The sequence below is a fragment of the Melopsittacus undulatus genome, chromosome 9, assembly GCF_012275295.1.
Source record: "Melopsittacus undulatus isolate bMelUnd1 chromosome 9, bMelUnd1.mat.Z, whole genome shotgun sequence".
NCBI classification, from domain to species: domain Eukaryota; kingdom Metazoa; phylum Chordata; class Aves; order Psittaciformes; family Psittaculidae; genus Melopsittacus; species Melopsittacus undulatus.
The window spans coordinates 39,447,532-39,469,224 of NC_047535.1; the positions used below are offsets into that span (position 1 = coordinate 39,447,532).

Genomic DNA, 21,693 nt, shown 5'->3' on the forward strand with positions numbered 1-21,693 from the left:
GATGGTCAAAACTTAACTGCAGCTGATAGCATGAGCCTGAAGGAGGACTTTTCCATATGGCAGTACTAAACCAGCTGATTAATCCTGTTCCAGACTAATGTCTCAGAGTTGGGGATTGGTTTCTCAAATAATAGGACCACACTGCATGCTCTGCTCAACTCCAGGAGCTGCCATTTCTCAGGACAGTTTGCTGGAAGTAACAAGAAGCTTGTCCATCATTCCTCTCACAGAATTCAGGCTTCCTCATGCAAGCAAACCCTGATCACCACCAAACAACCAACATGCGTGGTGAAGGATCAGTCAGGGCTATGCTGGGCTCCTGACAGGATGGCAAGTGAAGCTATATGCCAGTAAATCAGCTGATGATGAGGTGTGCATGGAAACCCATGATTAGGAGAAAATCAGGGTATTATATACGCAGCTGGAGCAGGAGTCACTGCGGTACTGCCAGCTCCCATCACTGTCACAGAGGTGATTGCATTTGGCAGTGGTGGCAGGGCTAACACCTCCCAGGATTGCAGGGTTATGACACCATGTTTATAAATATTCCTTTCTCCAAAAAGGCCATTATTTCCCATGATACCAATAACGCAGCTCAGTGGTACAGAACATGAGGTTGAGCACTTGCAAATTGAGAGCAAGAGTTTCTGCTATCAACTTGAAGCTCAACAGCTTAAAGTGACAGATGAGCTGGTATGCAACCTTTAAAACAAAGCTGAAAGAAAGGTAAATGTTTTAGTGAGCTGGGAAAAGTATTACAAGCAGGAATAGGAAAGTGCCACTATTTAATGCCCTGATGAAACCTCATTTAGAAAACAGTGCTTGATTCTGGTTACCAGCTTCTAATTCATCTTAGCAGAGCATAGAAGCCATGCAAAGAAGGGCTAGCAGTACAGTGATGGAGAGAGGAAGTCTGAGGAACAAAAGAACACAAAGTTAACACAGCAAAACTCCGTGCTTAGAATGCCTGGCCATAGTTCACTGAGTGGGATTGGAGCTGTGGAAGCAAAAGGACAACACAAATAGATCAAAGGGACACAAACCACCCATGAGCAAAATCCGGCTAGAAAACAAAAGCGAGTTGTTAAGTCTTGGAGATGCAATGTGAAAGTGACTCAGGTAAAGCATCTCTGGAGTCTTGAAATGAGAGCAAGACTGACTTACAAGGGAGTCAATAAGAGTATCTGAAGCCTGAAATAATGAGAACTAGATTGTGGCTTTACTGATTTTTCACAACTGCGCTTAAATCCAGGTCCACATGTGCAGAACTAAACATGGAATCCAATCCTACCCACTCTGCCTTTAGTGGCAGTGCATGAAGCCCTTTCCCCCTCTGCTTGACCACCCTGAATGGAGACCATTGAAAAATTAAGGTGCTTGAGACAGAATCAGTGTGTTAGCTGGGTTCTGCTGTCATGTTATGTTATGTTATGTCCATGGAGATTGCTTCAGACCTATTAGCCAGCTGCATACTTCCATGGAAAATCTGTTTAGCCACTTCGGTGAATTGTGTGGAATGCTTTCCAACCGGCACCTGCCTTTTACTTCAGATGAATGAGCTCTTTGAATAGAGCAGCTCTCTCACACAGGCTGGGTAAAATCCAGCACAAAGACTATAAACTGAGAACTTCCCATGTTCTTTAGAGTGGCCAATTAGCAATGATCAGCCACTTACTGTCTGCAGTAATAGGAAGCTGACTCTGTATTTTCTGACTTTGTGCTGCACTGCAGATTCATGTCCAACTTAAGGACTGTTGGTCTCTCCTTACATGTACATCCTTCTCCCACTACTACAGGGATTCGGAGGATGTTTGCATTTGGTTTGAGCACTTAAGAGAGTTCTCTCTTCAGATTTATGACAAAGCTGCCAAACCAGCCACCACTCTAGACTGCATTTCAGCTCATGCTCAGATTTGCACACAACCCTTCGAGCAGGATCTCCTTTCCAATGACCAGAATTTGGCATTGGAATTTGGCAATGGCCCAAAATAGCACAGGATGTGTGACACACAAGTAGAAAGCAAACAGATATTATGAAGAATGAAATGAACACCTGCTGACACACCACATATATTCATGGCTGTTAATCCTGGCAATCTGTCAGACCTACAACGTACTTTCTCCCAGCAACGGTATCACAGCTATCATGCTCCATTTAAAGCATTGCACTGACCTGCTCCTGTTGGCAAAGCTGGTGCTTGGCTGGGATCTGGAGAAGGACACATGATTCCTGACTCTGTCAGCACTGCTGGGCTTTCATAATCTTCAAAGTAACATGAGTAAAATTCTTCCTCACGCAGGGAAGGTAAGTCCGAGATAGCCAGGAATATCTACCAATTCAATAGTACTCAGTGAGTGATTTGCTATCTAACTCATTCTTCTGTGTTTAATCTAATTTTCTTGTTCGATGTTTTCAAAGTCAGAGCCCCATGAAGTAGTTATCTACATATACATCCATACTCCTATAATGCCTCCTAGGACTGACTGTTCCACACCATTGTCTCTTGCCATTCCCAAACTGAACTTGGCATCCACCAAGCAATTGGCAACTTCCCCCTTTGCCCAAGTCTGTAGCAAAAACCAGGTTCTTGCCACCTCCTGACACAATATCAGGCTTCAGAACAGTGCAACACCTTCTTAGCTTTCCTGCCAGCTTCCAGATGCCAGACTGAAGCTGAAAGTTTGGGTAACTCCTATTTAGATCTTCCTGACAGCAAGTGTCAGAAACACTGTGAAACCACAGCACCTTACAGATACTAATCCAAGGAGGGACCTCACCCAAGCAGCCATCAAATACTCAAATACCCAGGAACTCTGGGAAGGCAAGGACATTTAGTTTCCTAGAGAAAACACAATGAAATTATCTCCTGGTACAGCTAAACTATTAAGTCCCTTATGCGAAGCACGTGTGATTGAAGGCTCTGATTCAGTGCCCCATTGAAAGCAACAGGAAAACTTGTGACTCCCCAGTTTGCAGGGGGCTTTCTACATGTTTGAACATCATCAGAGGATCAACACCACTCACATTTCTCTTTTCCTCTCTGCTGATATTGGCTGGAGTTAGTGACTGGACAGACAGACACTGCTGTGTAGAGTTAAAGCTCCAGAGCCACTGCTCACTCAACCTGGACCGCAAGCACTCAGAGCGACGGGTGCACCTGCAGGGAGATAGCAAGAAGCTCTATGAGAGATCTAATGGGACACATTCAGCTTCCAAGCTGACAATGGCCATCTTCTACATCCCATGGTCTTCTCTAGTTCTCACTACTGTGGAGTCTTGCTAGAGTCTAGTCCAGTCACTTGCTAGAGACTTGGGGGAGCTGCTACACAAGACACAGAAATCTCAGCCTCTCACCACTTTCAATAACAGGATAAACTGTTGCCAAAATATATTTGGCAATATATGTTCCTATTAAATCCATATATTCCCATGGCATTCTATAGGGAGGCAGATCCAGCAAGCAGACAGGCACACTGGAATAAACCATGTCTCATTAAGCAACATCAGTAGGGGAGCAAGAAGTGGAAGAGTGCTAAATGAGAGTGACACAAGAAGAGATAAGACAGTTTCTCTACATTTGAAATGAGACAGTTTGAGCTGCAATCAGATTAAACCCAGGCTGAAATCCACTAGACAGGAGCATGGTGAATGGTGACCCAAAAAAGCAATGGAAAGATGCCCTCATGTGCAACTGCCAGTGGTGTTTTAGGGAGGCAGGTAGAGCAATGGTAAGTTAGAGAGAACATCCCATAAAGGAACAAAAAATAAACAATCCAGGCACACAGACATAAGGAGGGGAGTAAATAGAGACAATCCTTATGCACTATCCCTCCCCAAAACCCTTGCAGGTCAACAGGGAGCTATCTTACCGTCCCTGGAGGACACACCAGCCACAGTATGGATCTTTCAGAGCCAGACAGGATTCACAGTCTGAGTATAGGGAACATTCCAGTATGGGAACCTTTACCACCTGCCAGAGAAAGCAATCAGTGAAAACACAGCTCACACAGCACAGGCATCAGGTCTATGGCTTCTTCTGCCTAACTAGCAAGTCCCTTCATCAGCATGGTCACTGAAACAGCTTAATCCCCAATACTGGATAAAACCAAAGGAAACAGGAACAAGCTCACAGAGCCCACCTGAATGGCTACTTCACATATTGGTGAAGGACATGTAAACACCAGGCTGCCCAGAGGCACTGAGACAAGCAATGTGTCTTCTATTAATGGGTTATCCTTGGCACTTTTTGAAAGAATGAGACTTATTTAGTGCTAATCTGTATTTAAACAAAACAGGTTAAAGAACAGATTGAACACTGTTCACTCTTTTGCTTTTCTGGACTCTGTCATGGAACATCACCTCTCTGACATGCAGGTGACAGAAGTTGGAGACAGCAGCTCTAGCTAAGGGCTCTGACTGTACCTGCACTATTGCCCAGCTCTATGTGGCACAACTATCATTTTGACTGAAAGTAGAGCAAGCAGCTTTGATCAGTGTGGAACAAAAACCTTCTGGTATGTGGGGGTAGCTCTTACTTGCAAAACACTTCTGCTTTAAACTTAGTAGCCTTGATGATTTCAGCCTCTTGCCCTCCTCCCTTTAATCCGCTCCTACACTCCAGCTACTACCCTGTCAGTTACTTCAAAATGCCAACTTCTAATCCCCAACCTATTACTTTTGCTGAGTACAGGATGTAATTTATGCTTTTTAATTGACAGAACAAGGACTGGAAAGGATATATTTCAGATTTCCCTCATCATCTTCCACTCACAGATTTCAACTCTTCCTTTGAAGCGTTACAGAAGTCCTGAGTATCTCAAAATGCCTGGGGTGGGGGTGAAAGGAAGCAGTGGTTTTCCAGCATACTCTCGTTTTATGTTTGTTCTTTCCTTCAGAGTAACTCAAGGTCTGTTTCCTTTACTAGAAGGATCCTTTTCTTTCCAGCTCAAGGAGCTGATATGAGTGGTGCTGTACAAATCCTCTCAAATAAAGGATTTCCTACTCAGCAGACACCAATATTCCAAGAGTCAGAAGCATCAGAATGAGTCTTCTACATCTGCCACTGGGCACGAACAGAATTACAGAAGGCAGGAGAAGAGGGAAAGGTGCCTCACATTGTTCCTTGGACAGCATGATTTCATCTACAACACTTACTACATACCCAGCCAAAGCATACCTCTGCTGAGGATACTTCCCACACATTTCTACTTTTGTAGGTTACTGCCTACAGATGAACAGCTTAATCTTTTCATTGATTAAAAACAGTAGAAGTGGCACAGTTTTAATTACACAAAGCCTCCTTTTTGTCCTCTGAATCTTCTGTAAAACCAAGACAGGTCACATTACTTGTGAACCCCAAAACAGTCTGTGGTTGAGAGTAACAAGACTCCTCCATGCTTCCTCCAGCTTTTCAAAAGGCCAGTCCCCATCCCTGTAAGCCAGACTGGAAGGAAGCTGCTGCCCAGCACAGGGTTAGCTGGTACATACTGCTTCTCTTCCTCCCCAGCTCCCATCAATAACATGTCTGGACCACATATGCTTTCAATTCATCTGCGGAAGGGATTTATTGCTCTTACCATTGACTGGGTCATGACAAAGAGGTGCTCCTGCAACTGGTCGAACAGCAGGTCTCCACTCACCATGCTATTTAACTGGATAGTTAAAGAAGCGTATACGTGTGCATCTCCCATTGCTCCTAAGTACACCTGCAAGACAGTCAGTTGTATGCAGACAAAATGTCACAGCAGGAGCTAGGGACACCCATCCTATATCAGGAACAAGCTGGCACCACTGCTGTGTGTGAGGAGTTCAGCCTCCCACCAAAATCTCAGTGCAGTGGCTTCAGCCACAGGAAGCATGCACCTAGCAACACCTGCAGAAGGATGCACCAGCCCTGATGCTGGCTCAGTGCAGATGTAAGCAAAGGCACCACAACCACTGTTTGGGGCATTCACATTCTCAACAGTGAGTATAGTGCGAGAAAAGACCATCTGATAGTAATGATAAAATGATAGTTCCTTTGGTAGGAACCTGACTTCCCAAGGGACAAAAGAAATTGCCTTTTTTCCCCTTCCACCTGAGCATCCCTGATCAGTTTTATCCTTTCGGCTTCCTATTGCATTCAGGTCATACCTTGTGCAGCCTCCCTTTGCTGTCTCCCAGGAAAGCAATGGTGTGCCCATCTTCCACATTCACTGCCACTGCTGTCAGACGGGCGTCTGTTTTCTCCAGGAGTGGGGCTGCCTCCAAGGGTACCCGACTGGCCATAGGGCTGGGAGTGTGGTCAGAGCCACATGGGTATGCATACAGGGTGTCCTTTTTTGGGGAGTGGAAAGAACAGGGACATCAATACAAAAAATGGATACAAGGAACATAAGTAGCTTTAACACTTCCATCATCCCTTTCCACTCACATCCCTTCAACAGATGCCCCAGAAGTGAATTCAGCTTTGAACTCTTCTAAGCATTTTAACTGAGACTAAAATACCAGCTTTCAATAGTTAGTTTAGGTATGTTTGGCTGTTTGTACCCTCACAGAACCTTGCAGACATTTCAGCAGGTCCATTCAGCATCAGTAACGAAATGCACTGAAACTCTACTAAACTCTAAATCTCCAAACACCATTAGTGGCTGTACACTGCCATTATGCAGCTTTGGGGAAGATTCGCTGTATTTTTTAAGAACAAAAAGAGGAGAATCCCTGCTTCCAGGGCAAAACCACCTGGTCACAAGCATCGCCTCCAACAATTAATGTGGTTTTGTTATAACACGTACAAATTCTAAGCTGAAGTAGAATCCCAAAGCATCAGGATGTACAGAAACACAGGGTGGAGCACAGCCTGCTCCAAAGAGCTTAATAACTGTGCTTAGAAGTCACAGAGCTCATAGAACCAGAGACCCACAAGAAGTCAAAATGAGTCATCTCTGCACATGGATTCAGTTCTGGTCTTGTGAGATCTCTGTGCAAAACCAGCCATCCTGCTGTTTCAGCTCCATCCCTCCCAGTCCCACAGTCCTTCACTTACTGAATTCTAGAGAGAGAATGAAAGCTGCCAACCGCTTGTATGTGTAGAAAGGAGATACTCTATTATGATTCATCTTTTTCCTAAGCAACAGACTCCAGCCTTGTCTAGGATAGCTCCTCTGCTGCTTTGTATCTTTCTTGACACCTTGTTCTGTGTCCACTTTTACAGTATCCTTTTAGACACTGAATGCAGGATTGTTCACCCAGCAATTACTATTAACCCCACCATCTCTTAATCAATCAGTGGCTTGGCTTCAAACAATGTGGCATGTATAGATTAATGATTTTCATCATGAAATCCCTTATGGATAATATTTCACTCCCCTCTCCAGCCCCTTACTAATCACTCTGATAAAGCTACGTGTGGAGCAGAGGCATTAACTGTGCAGCCTACACCAGCTCCATCTCTCTCTTGCCTTGGGCAACGTGGCTGCATTCAGACTCCACATGAGCAGGAATTAGATTCCTCATGAGCAGGGTTATGTATTTTTTCTGGCTTTGCATTTGGTATCACTGAGCCTCACGGTACCATCTGGCACCAGGCAATAGAGCTGACCCCAATGGAGGTCAGTGATAACAGCACAACACGGCATTCCTGGGGCATCTACTCATCAGCTCTTGCCAACCCCTTGGAAAACCTCACCCTTTCCCATCCTCTCCTCCCATTTCTCTGGGTTTGTTTTTTGTTGGGCTTGCTTGTTTTAACACTTGATTGCTTCCTGGAGAAACTTAAATATGATCAGGAGCTTCTGACAAAGTCTATGGTAATCCCACAGTAAAATATATTTAACCAGCTGACTTCTATTGACTTCTCCAGTGTATTGATACTTTAGCAGGGCAGCAAGACTTGACACAGTGATAACACATAAGAAATCACACCAACATGTTTTTTACTGAAAACAGTTAAAAGAGCTTCTATGTAAATTGATATAAGCATTTTATACAGTTATCATGGACCTATGAAGACAGGCTGAGAGCTGGGCTTGGTCAGCCTAGAGGAGAAGAGGCTCTGGGGAGACCTTAGAGCAGCTTCCAGTGCCTGAAGGGGCTGACAGAAAAGCTGGAGAGATTCTTTGGACAAGGGCCTGCAGGGACAGGACAAGGGGGATGGCTTGAACCTGCCAGAGGGGCCCATCCAGTGTCCTACTGCAATGCACCAATTTTGGATGAAGCTGTATCTGTGAATTGTGGTGTGTGCTTCCTACACCACACAGGTAGGAAGCAGCAATAAGACAAATCTATATCTACGCTCTGTGCAAAAGGACAAGTCACACACCTTGAAAACTACACCCACAGAAAATATGCAGCCTTCCCAAGCCTAAAGGATCTTCCCAGGGCTAAAGGATCTCCAGCAAACTGAACAAATGAGCTCATGCTGAAATCCTTATATCTTCCCAAGCCTAAAGGATCTTCCCAGGGCTAAAGGACCTCCAGCAAGCTGAACAAATGAGCTCACACTGAAATCCTTATGAAAACAAGCATGTTTTTTCCAGTTGAGATTGTATTGAACTGTAAAACTCAATCTTAGCTTCTGATGGGCTAAAAACTGGAGGCAGTGCTAACTAGTGAAAAGGGTGCACAGGCTGGTTTGGAGGCAGAAAAACGTGAGCTTCATTAGCATTATCCTTACACAGAGCACAGGCTGCCACCACTGAAACAGAGTTAAAACTGTTCCTGCATAAACTGTTCATTGAGAGCTGCTTGCACTCAGCACTGAATGGAGCCGGCTGGAGTTGGCACAGACCCTTATGTGTTGTTAGATACAATCTTAACGACAACCGCTACCATGTACTGAATGGTGAAGGATGAAGTTTGTGGGGACATTTCCATATCATTGGACACACTTGTTAATAAGATGCTATACTTTGGTCAGCCCACTAGTGCCAAACTGTGCAGCTGGGACCCTGGGATCGTGAGCCAGGAATTGCATAGCAGAGACTGGGCTTTTTCTCCCCTTCTGCATACCCAATTCTCCACTGCATCAAACAGTGCAGAGAGACTCCACATCGTTTTGAATGAAGGATTTTTCTACCACTCACACCAGGTTGGCTTTTAACTCCCTTGATGTGCCCTAAAAATCACCTGTGACAATTCTTCCCATGTGCCCCCTACAAAGGACACATGAGGCATGGCTAAGAAATACAGTGGAAGCAGGACAAGCTGGGCAGCGTCTTGTTTCCCAACCCTTATGTACTCCCCCTGACCCTACATTCATCCTGCTCCAAGCCTGCTCTTTACCCTTCCCTTGTCCCACAAGTATTCTACAGTCAGCTGTAGCTCTCAAAAGGAAAACAATAATTTTAAGACTGGTTTTGGACCACACATCCAACCTCAGAGACTTCCGAAGCTCTGTGGTACCACTTTGCTCTTTGTGGCACAGGGCTGGGAAGAGGCAATTATCTGGACAGCCGGTTTGGTAAGAAGGAAGATGAAGATAACAGGCTGTGATGCTAAGGGCTAGCAACGCCCTCAGTGAAAACAGGCTGCTCACAACCACAGAGCCTCATAGCAGGACATGGCATTCAGCACCGCCCCAGAGCATGCTGCTGCTCTGTGTTTGTGTCTCTGTCCCGATATCACAGCACCAGCCAGTGAGGCTGACACTGCAAGGATTCAGGGTCACAGCCACTTTAGCTCACATTTTTATCCTGCATCTTCCCATCATGCCTTTGTGGTACAGTTTAAAGGAGGATTATCACCTCTTCCAGCACTGGAGACAAAGAGCAGCCAGGTCAGGAGCAGGTTCTCCTTGGGCACAAAATTCTGCAGGACTAATGCAGTCATTCAGGAAATCAGGATTTTGTTGACACTTGGTTTTGCTTATGTTCTTTTTCATTCCTGGGTTCCCTTGCAGGAAGCTGTTGTGAGGTGCTCCTCACCATAAGCAACAGGGACCCAGCACACCCCTCAAATTCCCTTCCCAACACACAACTGTACATGCACATATTCCTCTCCTTCCACGCAGTACAGACCAGGAGATGAAGATACTGATAAACAACAACCTGAACTGCAGCTTCAGTGCTCTTGGCTGGTATTTACCAAGAGACAGGCTCCAGGGTCAGATCACATCAGTTGTTCTCCCCATGGCCACATCTCCACATCTCCCTCTGGAAGTAAACCCACCCATGTGGCGCAGAGAGCTGCAGCAGCAATGACAGACTGTACTTCAAAAGGAGGCAACAGTTCTTGTATTGCATCACTGCAGCAGCAAAGAAAGAGCCTGAGCCCTAAAGCTTTTAACCCAAACAGATTTTAGCATCCATCTGAGGGAAACAGGCTGACTTCAGGAACACAAAACAACACAAGGACATGCTACAGACTACTCTTTACTCTAGCAAAGAAGCAAAGCCACTTACTGCAGGCAGCTGGACACAGTTGGAGCTGACATCATATTCGATATATGCCACCTCTGTCCCTTCTTCTGACTTCCCATCCCTCATGTAGCAAACGTCCCTAGTCCAGTTGGTCAGCCGATCCACCTCCTCCATAGCATAGACACAGAGTGCAGACTCCTCACTCAGCTTGCCAGAAGAAGCCTGCCAGGATGAGAAGGCTGCAAACAGCACTTCTCCCTCAGTGTCCAGCTGCCCATGGGCCAGGCCTTTTCCTGGCCGGCTGACATAGGCTGCTTGCAGGAGGCTGTAGGTATTGGTTTTGCTCTGGCAGAGCAGAGGTAGCTCCACATATGAGTAATAGTGAGAGTCATCCAGGCAGATTCGGGAGATGTAGGTCTTGTACTCACGGGACTGAGATTTGAGGTCTCGTCGGTAGAATAGGAAATAGACGCTGGAGCGGTAAGTGAAGGATTTAATGAAGTGGTGGTTGTACTCCGAGAGCCGGCCCACAGCCAGTTTTGCTGTTTCTTCATAGGAGAAAATGGAGTGAGAGTCTATTGCTTGAACATCCCCACCATGGGCCCTGAGATTCCGGGTAGTGATGGGAGGAATCCCCCCGCCAACTCCTCGGCTTGTGTACCCTCGTCCCACAAACAGCAAGGGGACCTCATCCTTTGAGTAAGCTATAAGTCCCACAGTGGTGATGTTGGGATCATTGGCAGCAACGTACTGAGTGTCACCAGGGCTCTCTGGTCGGAAGAGGACATGGTCAATGGACGTGAGGCTCCTCTTCTCGCAGATCCCCTGGTGCACACTGCCACACACAATGAGCTCCTTCTGCACTGTGTTCACTAGCAGCAGCTTGTTGTGATTGTCAGTGTGGTGTGCCTGAGGGCACTCCAGCTTCGAGACCGGGGGGAGGCAATCTTTACTGTCCAGAACTGGTCCAGTCTGAACCATGCTCTTCAGCAGCAGGTCAGATGTCAGCTGAAAGAGGAAGTTGGTGGCTCCCAAGTAAATGGCCCCGGACTCCAAGTCCATAGACAGGTGGAGGAATTTCGTAGTGTTGCGCGTGAATGTGACATACTGCAGTCCCCGTGGAATTGCTGCTCCCATGAAACAGAGAACAGGAAGGAGGAACGTTCCCAGAGGCATGGTAAACACTCTGCAAGAGAGGAAAGGCCGTTATAACTCCTCGGAAATGAGGAAGTGAAGATTAACACTCCAAATCCTTCAATAGCACTCATGAGAAGTGGCCAGAAAGGGCATGAATAACCATTGAAAGCAGAGAGCTAGAGACAAAAGAGCCAACACAGGACATTTGCAGGAACACCAACAGAAAGAAGTCTGCAAGAGGATCAGAGACTTTACTCAATCATCTCCACACCACGATGACAGGCACAGCATCTTCAGGAGAAGCTGCAATACTGCAGTTCATGTTCTTGGGGGCTTTCCTGGGGACTGCTGGGTGGCTCTGGGGAAAGCATCTCTTTGCAAGCCCAGGACTTGTACTAACCTTGCTGAATAAACACTCCAGAGCACAGATTCACCAATCCAGGGACATAAGCTAAGTTCCCATCTGTGCTGGGACAGAAGGTGCTTCAAACATTGAAGCTGATCACTGTTCTTGTAACATCAAAAATAAGCCATATTTAACCTGATTCCTGCACAACTCTTTGCTGTATTGGAAGTTCTCTAGGACAGGACCACATTCCAATAGCAGCCAGCACACTGCATACATTATATGAATGAGCAACGCCACAGTAAAACAAACCACTGTCCAAGACAAACACAACCTGCAGGACCATTGTTTAAATAAACTGTACCTAGGTTCCAACAGTGAGTGAACTAATAACTCCTTTGCTCTGCATTTGATCCAGATATCATAATTAATCCTTCTCTTTAATATCACTCACAGCTATCGAGAGCATCTTCTGGGTCTAAGGCTCTTCCACTAGTGCTTTGGAAGAAACCTCCCTGTGCCATCTTTGCCACTGAGCATCCCCCATCCAAGCAGGATGTGGATGCCAGGATGAGGGCTTCAAGGTGTCAGGCATAGCAGCTCCCAGCCACAACCTGAAGACCAGTGTGTCCCCATCCCTGGGGGCTCCTGTCTCCTTGTGCAGCTACATGGCATGTAAAGGGGAGACCACCTTATCCTGCTTGTTATTTACTCTCTGGGGTAGAAGTCTCTTGCTGGCACTCATCCCTCCACAGCTCCTCTACCAGGACTTTAAAAGGTGATTTAAACATGTCTCTCTGTGGACAATGCTCCATTCCTTCCCTGTCCCTCAAAGTGCAGGCAAGGCAAGATTGGGGGGGGGGGGGTGTTTAAACCAGGAAACCAGTTCTGCTCCTCTCCAGGAGGAGAAATCTACAGTGATCCACCCAAGCCATGCCACAGATGGGAACCACTGTCCTGAACAGCATGGGGAAACTCAGAGTACAGAGGAAATGAGGTAATAAGTACCTGCAGCATTTAGATGAAAGCTTTTCTCCATGGAGGAAGAACAGCAGCTGCAAGCACTCCTCATTCACTAGGAGTACCACCTTGTTTGAATTGAGAAGTGGTTGGTAATGCAGCTGTGAATCTATTCCCTTCCCTCCCTCTTGCAGGCAAGGTATCAAAGCTACACACAGATGCCAAGCTGGGCCAGAGGCTCAACATAGCTGATGGATACAGTACCACCCCCAGAACTGGCTGTAACCTGCTGTGCTCGTTTTGGCAACTCAGGGTGCTGTTCTAGCTAAGATAGCTAAGAAAGCTATCATCACTTTCCTCCTACAGCATCATCCCTCTTGGATCTTCTTGCTCAGCTCAAAGTGCTATTAACCCAGAAGTGTTTAAGAGCACAGAGGCAGGAAAAGATCCAGAGCATTTCAATAGAAGACTACCCCAGCATTTACTGCAGGACTTCGAGCAATTTAGGTCACAAGCTTTTCACCACACAAACTGTGTCTCACATTTGTTCTGTAAAACATCCAGCACACTATACAGAAACCACAGTAGCAATAGTGAGAACTGTAACTGTAAGGCTCTAGATCCATCTTTTATTCCACTACTATTGGAAAAAAAAAAACACAAAAGTCTCCTTTCCAGCTCCTTTCTCAGCAAAACTGGCACCTTTACTCGACCAAAAGCCCAGTTGAGAGGATTAGTCCACTTGTGAAATCCAGCGGATGGAAGGCATTATAAATACAACACACTATTAAATACAGGCTTTGTGAAGCTCTGGAAACGCTCCACTTCACATGGTTATTGTTGGTAAGTAGGTAGTACTGTCAGGATATACCCAGATGCAGGAATGCTGGCTGTAGGCTGGCAGCTTTCCTCCTTAGCACACAGCCACTGATTCATACGTACCAGCACAGTGCTTGGGTTATGTGCACACTAGGGCTTTTGTTTGCCCTGATAATGGACACTTGGTGTTTTCTGCTCTCAGTGCTACTGTACCCTCTGCTTCACCCAGGTTTGCAAACAGTGCTGAACTAGCCTTGAAATCTCCTTCCAGGGTGGTGAGTGTGTGTTGTAGCTCCTGACACAGGTCCTCATCATGCGGGAGATGTTATCTGTGAAGCCTGATGAGAGGTATTTATAAAGCCAGCAAGTAGATACATGCACACAGAAGGATGGAGCTCTAAACTGACTATCACCTCAGGTCTGCATCAGCAGAACAAACCGTGCTCCAGCTTCAGCATGTGAGTTATTTTTGTGTGTTCTCCCCACTTTTATTGGGGAAAACTCTATCCAAGGAACTCCTGAACCACACAAATCTCTCTGTACCTCTGCACTGCCATCATGCAGTTGTCACGACAGCCAGTTGTGCAACTCTGTCTGGAGTCTCCTCAGTTTCAAAGCTTAAAATGCCTGCAAACAAAACAATAGGCTGATGACCATCCTACAGCAGGAGCTTGACTGCATGACAGGGCCACATTGACAAGAAGAGAGTCTTTGATCTGGAAGCAGCTGAGGATCACAAGACATCATTACAAGACACCACTTTAAAGGAATCTCTAATCTTTCTAGCTAATGCGACCTTCCTATGCTAGCACTTTGGCATGAGAATTCAGAATATATGGATTCTGAAATACTGGTTTTCTGGCTAGAGGTCATGCCTGTGAGCTGCAGGACTCTGCTCTGTCCACCACATACCATCACGACAACACTTATACATGCCACCAGTACTTGGAATCAAAACCCAGTAACAACACTGATCTTACAAGCTCTTTGATCTGTAGTTGAATCTCTCCCTAATGTTTTACTGAAAGCATTTTAGTTATTGGAGCACCTGTACTGGAAAGAGACTGGAAGAGCAACCAGCCCTTCATTCCAGCAGAGCATAATGAAAAGCAAATCTTGCTGTGGTCAAACCTCTGACCTGAAGATCAAGTCACCAATATCCCCCTAGAAGTCACTTCATTAAGAGCTAGCCCCCAAAGGTGTTTCAGGTAAGTAACGACTATCTTGTCCTTCTGACTCTGTGAGAGCTGAGGGCAGCTGAGAAGACAGAAAAAAGGGTAGCACAGGATGCTCTGCAAGCAAGTTCTAAGTGCAATGGGTAAACATTGAATATAGGCTATTTGTTGCTCTTTGCTGAAAAGCCATTAGCAAATGAACTTGGATTTATTGCTAGGTAAGCAAACATACATTAGAAATGAGCACCAGTGTGTGGCTATCAGTAGGGAGAAGCATTTGTATCCTACATGGAAACTGAGAGAAAAGAAATAGCCAGCAGTGGTATTGGATTCCATTTCCCAAGCTGTTTCTCAAGCATGGGCATCACTACCTTTATTATTCTTGCTATTCAGCTAAGCCCATCACAACCTCTCTGGGAGGACAGGAAGGAGGAGGATAACCTACATTTAAATCTGATGGTTTCATGACAGGCTACACTACTGAGCTCTTTATGGATTTACTGAACCATTCTGCTTCCTGTGTTCATTGCTAGTACACAACACAGCTGTTCCAGACAGATTGCACTAAAAACGTGTAGCCTTTAATTAATGTTGAAGGCAATTGCCAAGGCTGGAAAATTCTCTTTAAATATTCCATTTTTTTTCTGATGAATTCCTGTTAAAGAGGAAAATGCTCCAGACAATGCCCTGAACACTGCCTCTAACGAACTGTAAAATGTTAATACACAAATGACAGTACTGAGTTTCATTTATTTAATCTGGATCACACCAGAAGGGCTAGGGGATTAGTCAGTTCTGCCATAGAATATTTATATCACGTCCACAAAACAACCACCAAGAACATGGAAGCAATGGCACTATTTTGTTACTTGGAATTGGAAATAAGACCATGTTTTCTGTAGCGCTATTTTTACCTCCCTGACCTCACGTATCCCTCTCAGAGACTTAATTCATTTATTAAAGAGACAAACCCAGAACTCATTTGGACACATTTTAACCTTAAGTGTTATCAACACATAAGATGATTTCAATCCTCACAGATTATTTTCCTAATACCACATCCAAACCCCCGACACGGAGAGGTCAGACAATATTCCAACTTCTAAGCTAGATCTCACGCTCAACACCAAACCCTAATTATCCTTGGAAAAAAGTAGGTCCCTGAAACGTGCACCTGCAGTTCCCACTGTACCATTTGCAGAGCCAACCCACAGCAAGCGCAGCAGCAGATTTGTACGTTAAAAGCATAATTCTTCCAGCTGCACCATGCCCCCTGTGCTCCAGCACATTCAAATCCCCCAGCAGTAGGAAGATGACCACCGCTGTGTTTTCTGCGCCAAAGCCCTGAATTACAGCCCCCTTCTAAGTCTCATACACTCAACAGAGATTTGCTGTCTGACGTTCCCATTAAATAAATATATCTTCCTGGGAGTCTTATTCATCACTACCAGGCCAGTTCCCTGCTCTGCTGTTCACAAATGCTTGCAGCAAGGCAGAGATGAACACAAACCTCTCTTTTCCACCTAAAATTGATCCCAAAGAGAATCCCAAGTCCAAGCCATCCTGTTGGAGCAGGACTTCACAGACAAGGGAGCTCTGTTATACCAGATGGGATTAACACCAAAACTGAGGTCAAAAGAACTTTAAAACACCCCTCTAAAGACCAAATATCACACTTGAAACAGTGAGGGAAGGTGGCAAAAAACCTCTCCTTTTAGGATACAGGATTAACAGCATTATTAAACTAACACTTGGGAAAATCATGTTTTCTAAGCCCTTGATAACTAGTACTGATCACTACAATGCACTTTTCTGGATGGGGGTTGGAGTTGTTGTACTAAACCAATGTTGCACAACGTATTTTGTCAACTTTGTGATACTATTAATGATGCTTAGGGTTCTTTAGAAAAACAGCAGGAAGTATTTCTGTACCCCTGGGCCTACCCAAATAGTAATTTTAGCCATACTGGAATTAATTGCCAATAGTATCTTCCCTAACCAGCTTGAGCACAACCAACCTTTTCCCTTGCACTTACATATATGTTATAAACACTAGTTTAAGCTTCCAGTACAAATGGCTAATGAAGAGTTAATGATTAATACAGTGTTAAATAGTGAACTTCTTATAAATCAAGACAAACTACACAAACATTTACAAGGAATATAAAGCAACCCCACATTGCTTGCTGTTAAAAGCTTTCTTCATAGATACTCTGCCATTGTAAATGGAGGGTTGACTTTTCACTTTACCACCCTCAAACACTAACAAAAAGTGAACTCAAGTACCATGCGTATATACACTTTTTAAAGGGGAAATCAAATCAGCTGTTAGCTTCTCAGTATCGTAACACAGGCAAAGGATAACTTTCTGCCAGTGTATTTGAAGATAAGAGTCCTTTAGGATCTGCTCCAACTTCCTGCATAATCAAATCACGGACTACCACTAAGCAATATCTTCTTCTAGCCCACAAGCTCCTGACTGAAGTCTCCCAGTGAAAGCAGAATTTCTTAGGGCTCCCATATAACAGAAACTCCCACCTTAAGCCAGCAAACTGATCCCAAGGGTTACCTACCCCAGGTAGAATGCCTTGTCATTTTGTCTAACTTGTCTTGTCACAGCATCTCCCAAGTCAAAGCAGCTTCTAGTTGCCTTTTGCATCCACTGTTTGAAACTAATCCTTCTTCTTAATCCTCCTTGGGCAAGAAGATAACGAGAGCTATTCTAACTCAGACAGAGGCCCACCTACACAGAAACCCTGGCTCCAGCAACAGACAATAATAGATGCCTAAGAAGTAGTATAAAGGCAGACAAGCACAAGGTAATCCTTCCCTTATACATCTCACCAGCTTCAAGCCTTCCTCAGTCACAGTTTGCAGCCACGTGTAATCCTTTGGATGGACACATTAGGTGGTCTGAGCTTCTCCAGCCAGAAATAACTCATTTTTCCTGTAGCTTTGAGCCCTTTTCAGTTTGCCAACATCCTTTTTTGAGGCTCCTGACCTAGAGGAGCATCCCCTTTTCACAGTACCTGACCCAGACAGGCTGTCCCTTTGGCTTTCACGTTAGTGCCTCTGGTTTGACTCACCAGCCATTCCATTTACCTGCCCAAGAACCTCTTGCTCTTCCTGCTGCCACATCACTCATCAAGTTTATAGCCAGTTGAATCAACTGACTCAGATATTCTTCCAGGCAACTAGTTAGAAAATCTACCCCATCCTCTAGCATTTAATGTATAAAGTACATCCAGGGAGCCTAGACATGTTTACTGCAGCTCTAACAGAACCCTGCTGGGAAAGCAGAGCTCACTAAAGTTACTCATCCAATTCACCCTGCTGAGCAATTCCACTGTTTCTACACAAATCCACATGACTCTAAGCCCACCACCCCCTGCAGAAATAAATTTGCTTGCAGAAGCTCAAGAACTCAACTACTGATCAAATCATAGACTAATACTGGAGCAGAGAGAAATCCCTGCAGTACCCAGAAAATTCCAAGAGCAGATTTCCCATTTCCAGTTAACTGAGATCCAAGAGACAATTTTCAACTGTTTAATATGAACTAAATGGATTTAAAAAGAACTGTAAGATACGGCTCTTGAACAAAAATTGTGGAATTAAAGTTACAGTCCCTATCATGATTTACTAAGTAGCTAAAAGACAAGGAACCAAGAGTTTCACCATCAGAGGAAGGTAATCCAAGAGATGGGCCAAGAATTTGCTCTGCAACCTGTGCTATCCTATATGTTCACATAAGATCTATAAAGAGGAAATGTCTAGAAGTGTCCAATTTTATTAAGATTATTAATCACAATCAAATTCAAAGAAGATTGTAGGAAGTAACAACACCCATATGCTCCTCAGTAACTACACAGTATCTCAGATGTTAATATATACCAAAACCAACACAAAATACTCTAACATCAACAAAATGGGATCCTGGCTGCCTGTTACTAATCTGGAACTTTGGAAGGCCAGTTCAGTATTCAGTATCAGGCAAAAAGACAAATACAACCTTCAAATTAGGAAAGAAAACATGCATTGCCATTATGCTGCTCAATGCTGCAGGCAGTTCCGAGTCCCACATCTGAAAAAGGAGACAGAATGACAAAAAGGACAACAAAGATGATCAAAAGCATGGAGCAGCTTCCATATAAGGAGAGGCTGAGCAGGGCAGGACTTGAGATGGACAAAGAAACAAGGGTGAAGATATGGAAAACTTAAAGAGATCTGAAATATGACATTTGTGTCAAGATGAAAAACATGGACTAAGTGAGCACCATGTCTTACGATACAGAAACAAGAGAGTTACAGGCAACTTTTCTAAGCCACTTCAAGGATATTGCCACTGAATGCAGAGCACTTTAAATAACATTTTAAATGTATCATTAAATTGTAGAGCTCATGCTGCAGGATGTCATGGAGACCAGAAACATAAACAAGTTAGAAGAGGGCTTATATAAATGAATGGAGAATAGATGTAGGTGAGATAAGATGATCAGATACAACTGGCCAAAGAGGGCCCTAAACTGATGATGGTGATAAGGGAGTTAAATGGGAGGAGGGAAAACAACAAACTCACCATGTTATACATGCCCTGTTTCTTACAGCCCTCATTAAGCATCTGCTTCTGGATCTTGTCAAAGACAGGACACTGAGCTACACAGAGCTTTGCAATTTGCCCCAGGATGACACTTCTATTTAAACATCTGATTTTAGACTACATTTATAGATTTTATTTATTTTTAAATATTAAGAATGTAACTTCAGCCCTGCCTAATTGCATATTTAGGAAGCTGGAACCCTAACCTCAATGGCTATTTCTGAAGGCACTATCTATCATATTAATATTTAGATAGCATCTAACTGTATCCTGACAGCACAGCATGGAAGTTAATGCACAACCCAGCAGCGAAGCAGACTGGGAAACCAGAGAAAGGCCACAGCCACAGTGCATAGAAGTGGCAGAACTGAGTTCAATGCACCAAGAGTCCTCTTCCAGGAGCAGCTCTTCCCTGTCTGCTAAATGTTTGATGGAATCTGAACACGACAGGTAACAAGTGCTTGCTGTACGTACAGCTGAGCATTTGCTGAGAGCTGGGCTAGTTCAGTCTGAAGAAGAGAAGGCTCCTTAAAGGCAGACCTTAGAGCAGCTCCAGTGCTTAAAGGGGCTACAAGAAACCTGGAGAGGGGCTTAGGACAAGGGCCTGTAGGGACAGGCCAAGGGCAATGGCTTTAAGCTGCCAGAACAGGGGAGACTGAGATGAGCTCTTAGGCAGAAGCTCTTCCCTGTGAGGGTGCTGAGGCGCTGGCACAGGGTGCCCAGAGAAGCTGTGGCTGCCCCATCCCTGGCAGTGTTCAAGGCCAGGTTGGACACAGGGGCTTGGAGCAGCTGCTCCAGTGGAAGGGGTCCCTGCCTGTGGCAGGGGTTGGAACTGGAGGAGCTTTAAGGTCCCTTCCAACACAAACCAGTCTGGGATTCTATGGGTAGCATTCAACAAAACTGCTATTGCTAAAAGTAGGTCAGGACTGTCTGTTCTAACCATTGAGAAAGGAAAGCTGAAGCACACCAGACTGTTTGGCCAGGTATTACAGAAAACCTTCATCTGGGATTTCACCATTACTTCAAACAGATGTGATTCATGTTTTACCGGCCTCCACCTCAAACAAGGCACGCCTTCCAACCACACTGCCCTCCCGAGCATTACAGGCACCTCTCCCCAGCCTCAGCCAGGATCCTCCTGTTCTCAGCCCTGGCTCCACAGGCCACTGGCTGCCTTAGTGAGTCTGTTTTGATTTCTGTAGAGCAGAAATGCCCAACTGTTCCATCCAGAAACAGCCAGACCAGCACATGATCTTCTCCGTGTAATCATTTCTGCCTCAAGAGTCTATTTCCCTTGGCAGGGTGCCCTCCCGAAGGGCAGGAGGAGACCTCCTGCTACCAGCACATGCTTCCCAGAGGACAGCACTGTGACCCCTAACCACGCTCTCATGTCCCAGAGGCAAAGGCCACACTCCCAAGGCAAGTCCTTCTGCATCTAGCCTGGCCTCAGAGCAAGAGAGGAACAGAGCTCCAAACATCCTGTGGAAGGAAGCCAGCCCTACACTTGCAGCCCAAGAGGAAACCATGGTCTCCATACCAGCATCCAGCCCTTAAGTATCACAGGCAGGATTGCACAGAGGAAATAAGAACAGAGAGATCTAACACAGGAGTTGTTACAGACCACAGGCAGATCCATGAGGACCACATCCCGAGCTCCACCATCCAGTTGTTGAGATGCAAATCAGGACTGTTAAAACACTGGAGCCTACCTCGAACAAACCCTTTAGTTCTGCAGACACTGAGCAGTGCGGGGTTCTCTGGCCTGTTAAGAACAGCATTTCCTCAACACCCCTAGAAGTCTTCAATTTTAATACCATCACAGCTCTATAAAGAGTTGAGAATGGACAGGAAGGAATTCTTCTTGGGAGTTCTCCTTCATTTCAAATACCATTCACTTTCCTGCCCTCCCCAGTAACCTTCTGAGGAGCCATACAGCCTGACAGCAGTTTGACAGTCTTCCCCTATCACTCCAACAGTGTCAGCAGTTCTGGCTACAGCCATGAATACAGGCAGTAACATGCAAATAAATCTAATGCAATGCAACCGCATGAGTAGCATCTATCTCCTCCCACCCAGAGGAGACAGCAAAATCAACAGAATTCCACATCACTGCCACAATCTGCTTGTGGTTTGCCTTCAAACCAAGTTGGGGTATAGTCTATCCTGTATTACTCAACTCATTTTAAAGCATTATCAGAAATGAAGCTTTGATCAATTTATCTTCCATAAATTAGTGCCTAAGCCTGGAAGGCTCTTAGTAGTTACTATTAAACTCAATATTCAGGTAATTAGATTACACAGGTCTGCTAGATAACGAT

At 45.1% G+C, this 21,693-nt stretch overlaps 1 protein-coding gene across 2 annotated transcripts in view; it reads right to left on the reverse strand.

Moving 5' to 3' along the window:
• The window catches only part of LOC101878658 (plexin-B1), a 74,258-nt gene that overhangs the window by 24,999 nt on the left and 27,566 nt on the right, over positions 1–21,693 (reverse strand). For both annotated transcript variants that reach the window (XM_034065906.1, XM_034065905.1), the window contains exons 3-8: positions 10,381–11,524; positions 6,134–6,316; positions 5,578–5,706; positions 3,871–3,971; positions 3,026–3,158; positions 2,174–2,330 (exon numbers count right to left, since the gene is read on the reverse strand). In XM_034065906.1, coding sequence (XP_033921797.1) covers positions 2,174–2,330; positions 3,026–3,158; positions 3,871–3,971; positions 5,578–5,706; positions 6,134–6,316; positions 10,381–11,514 — 1,837 coding nt within the window. In that variant the 5' untranslated portion in view covers positions 11,515–11,524. The remainder of the gene's footprint in view (positions 1–2,173; positions 2,331–3,025; positions 3,159–3,870; positions 3,972–5,577; positions 5,707–6,133; positions 6,317–10,380; positions 11,525–21,693) is intronic.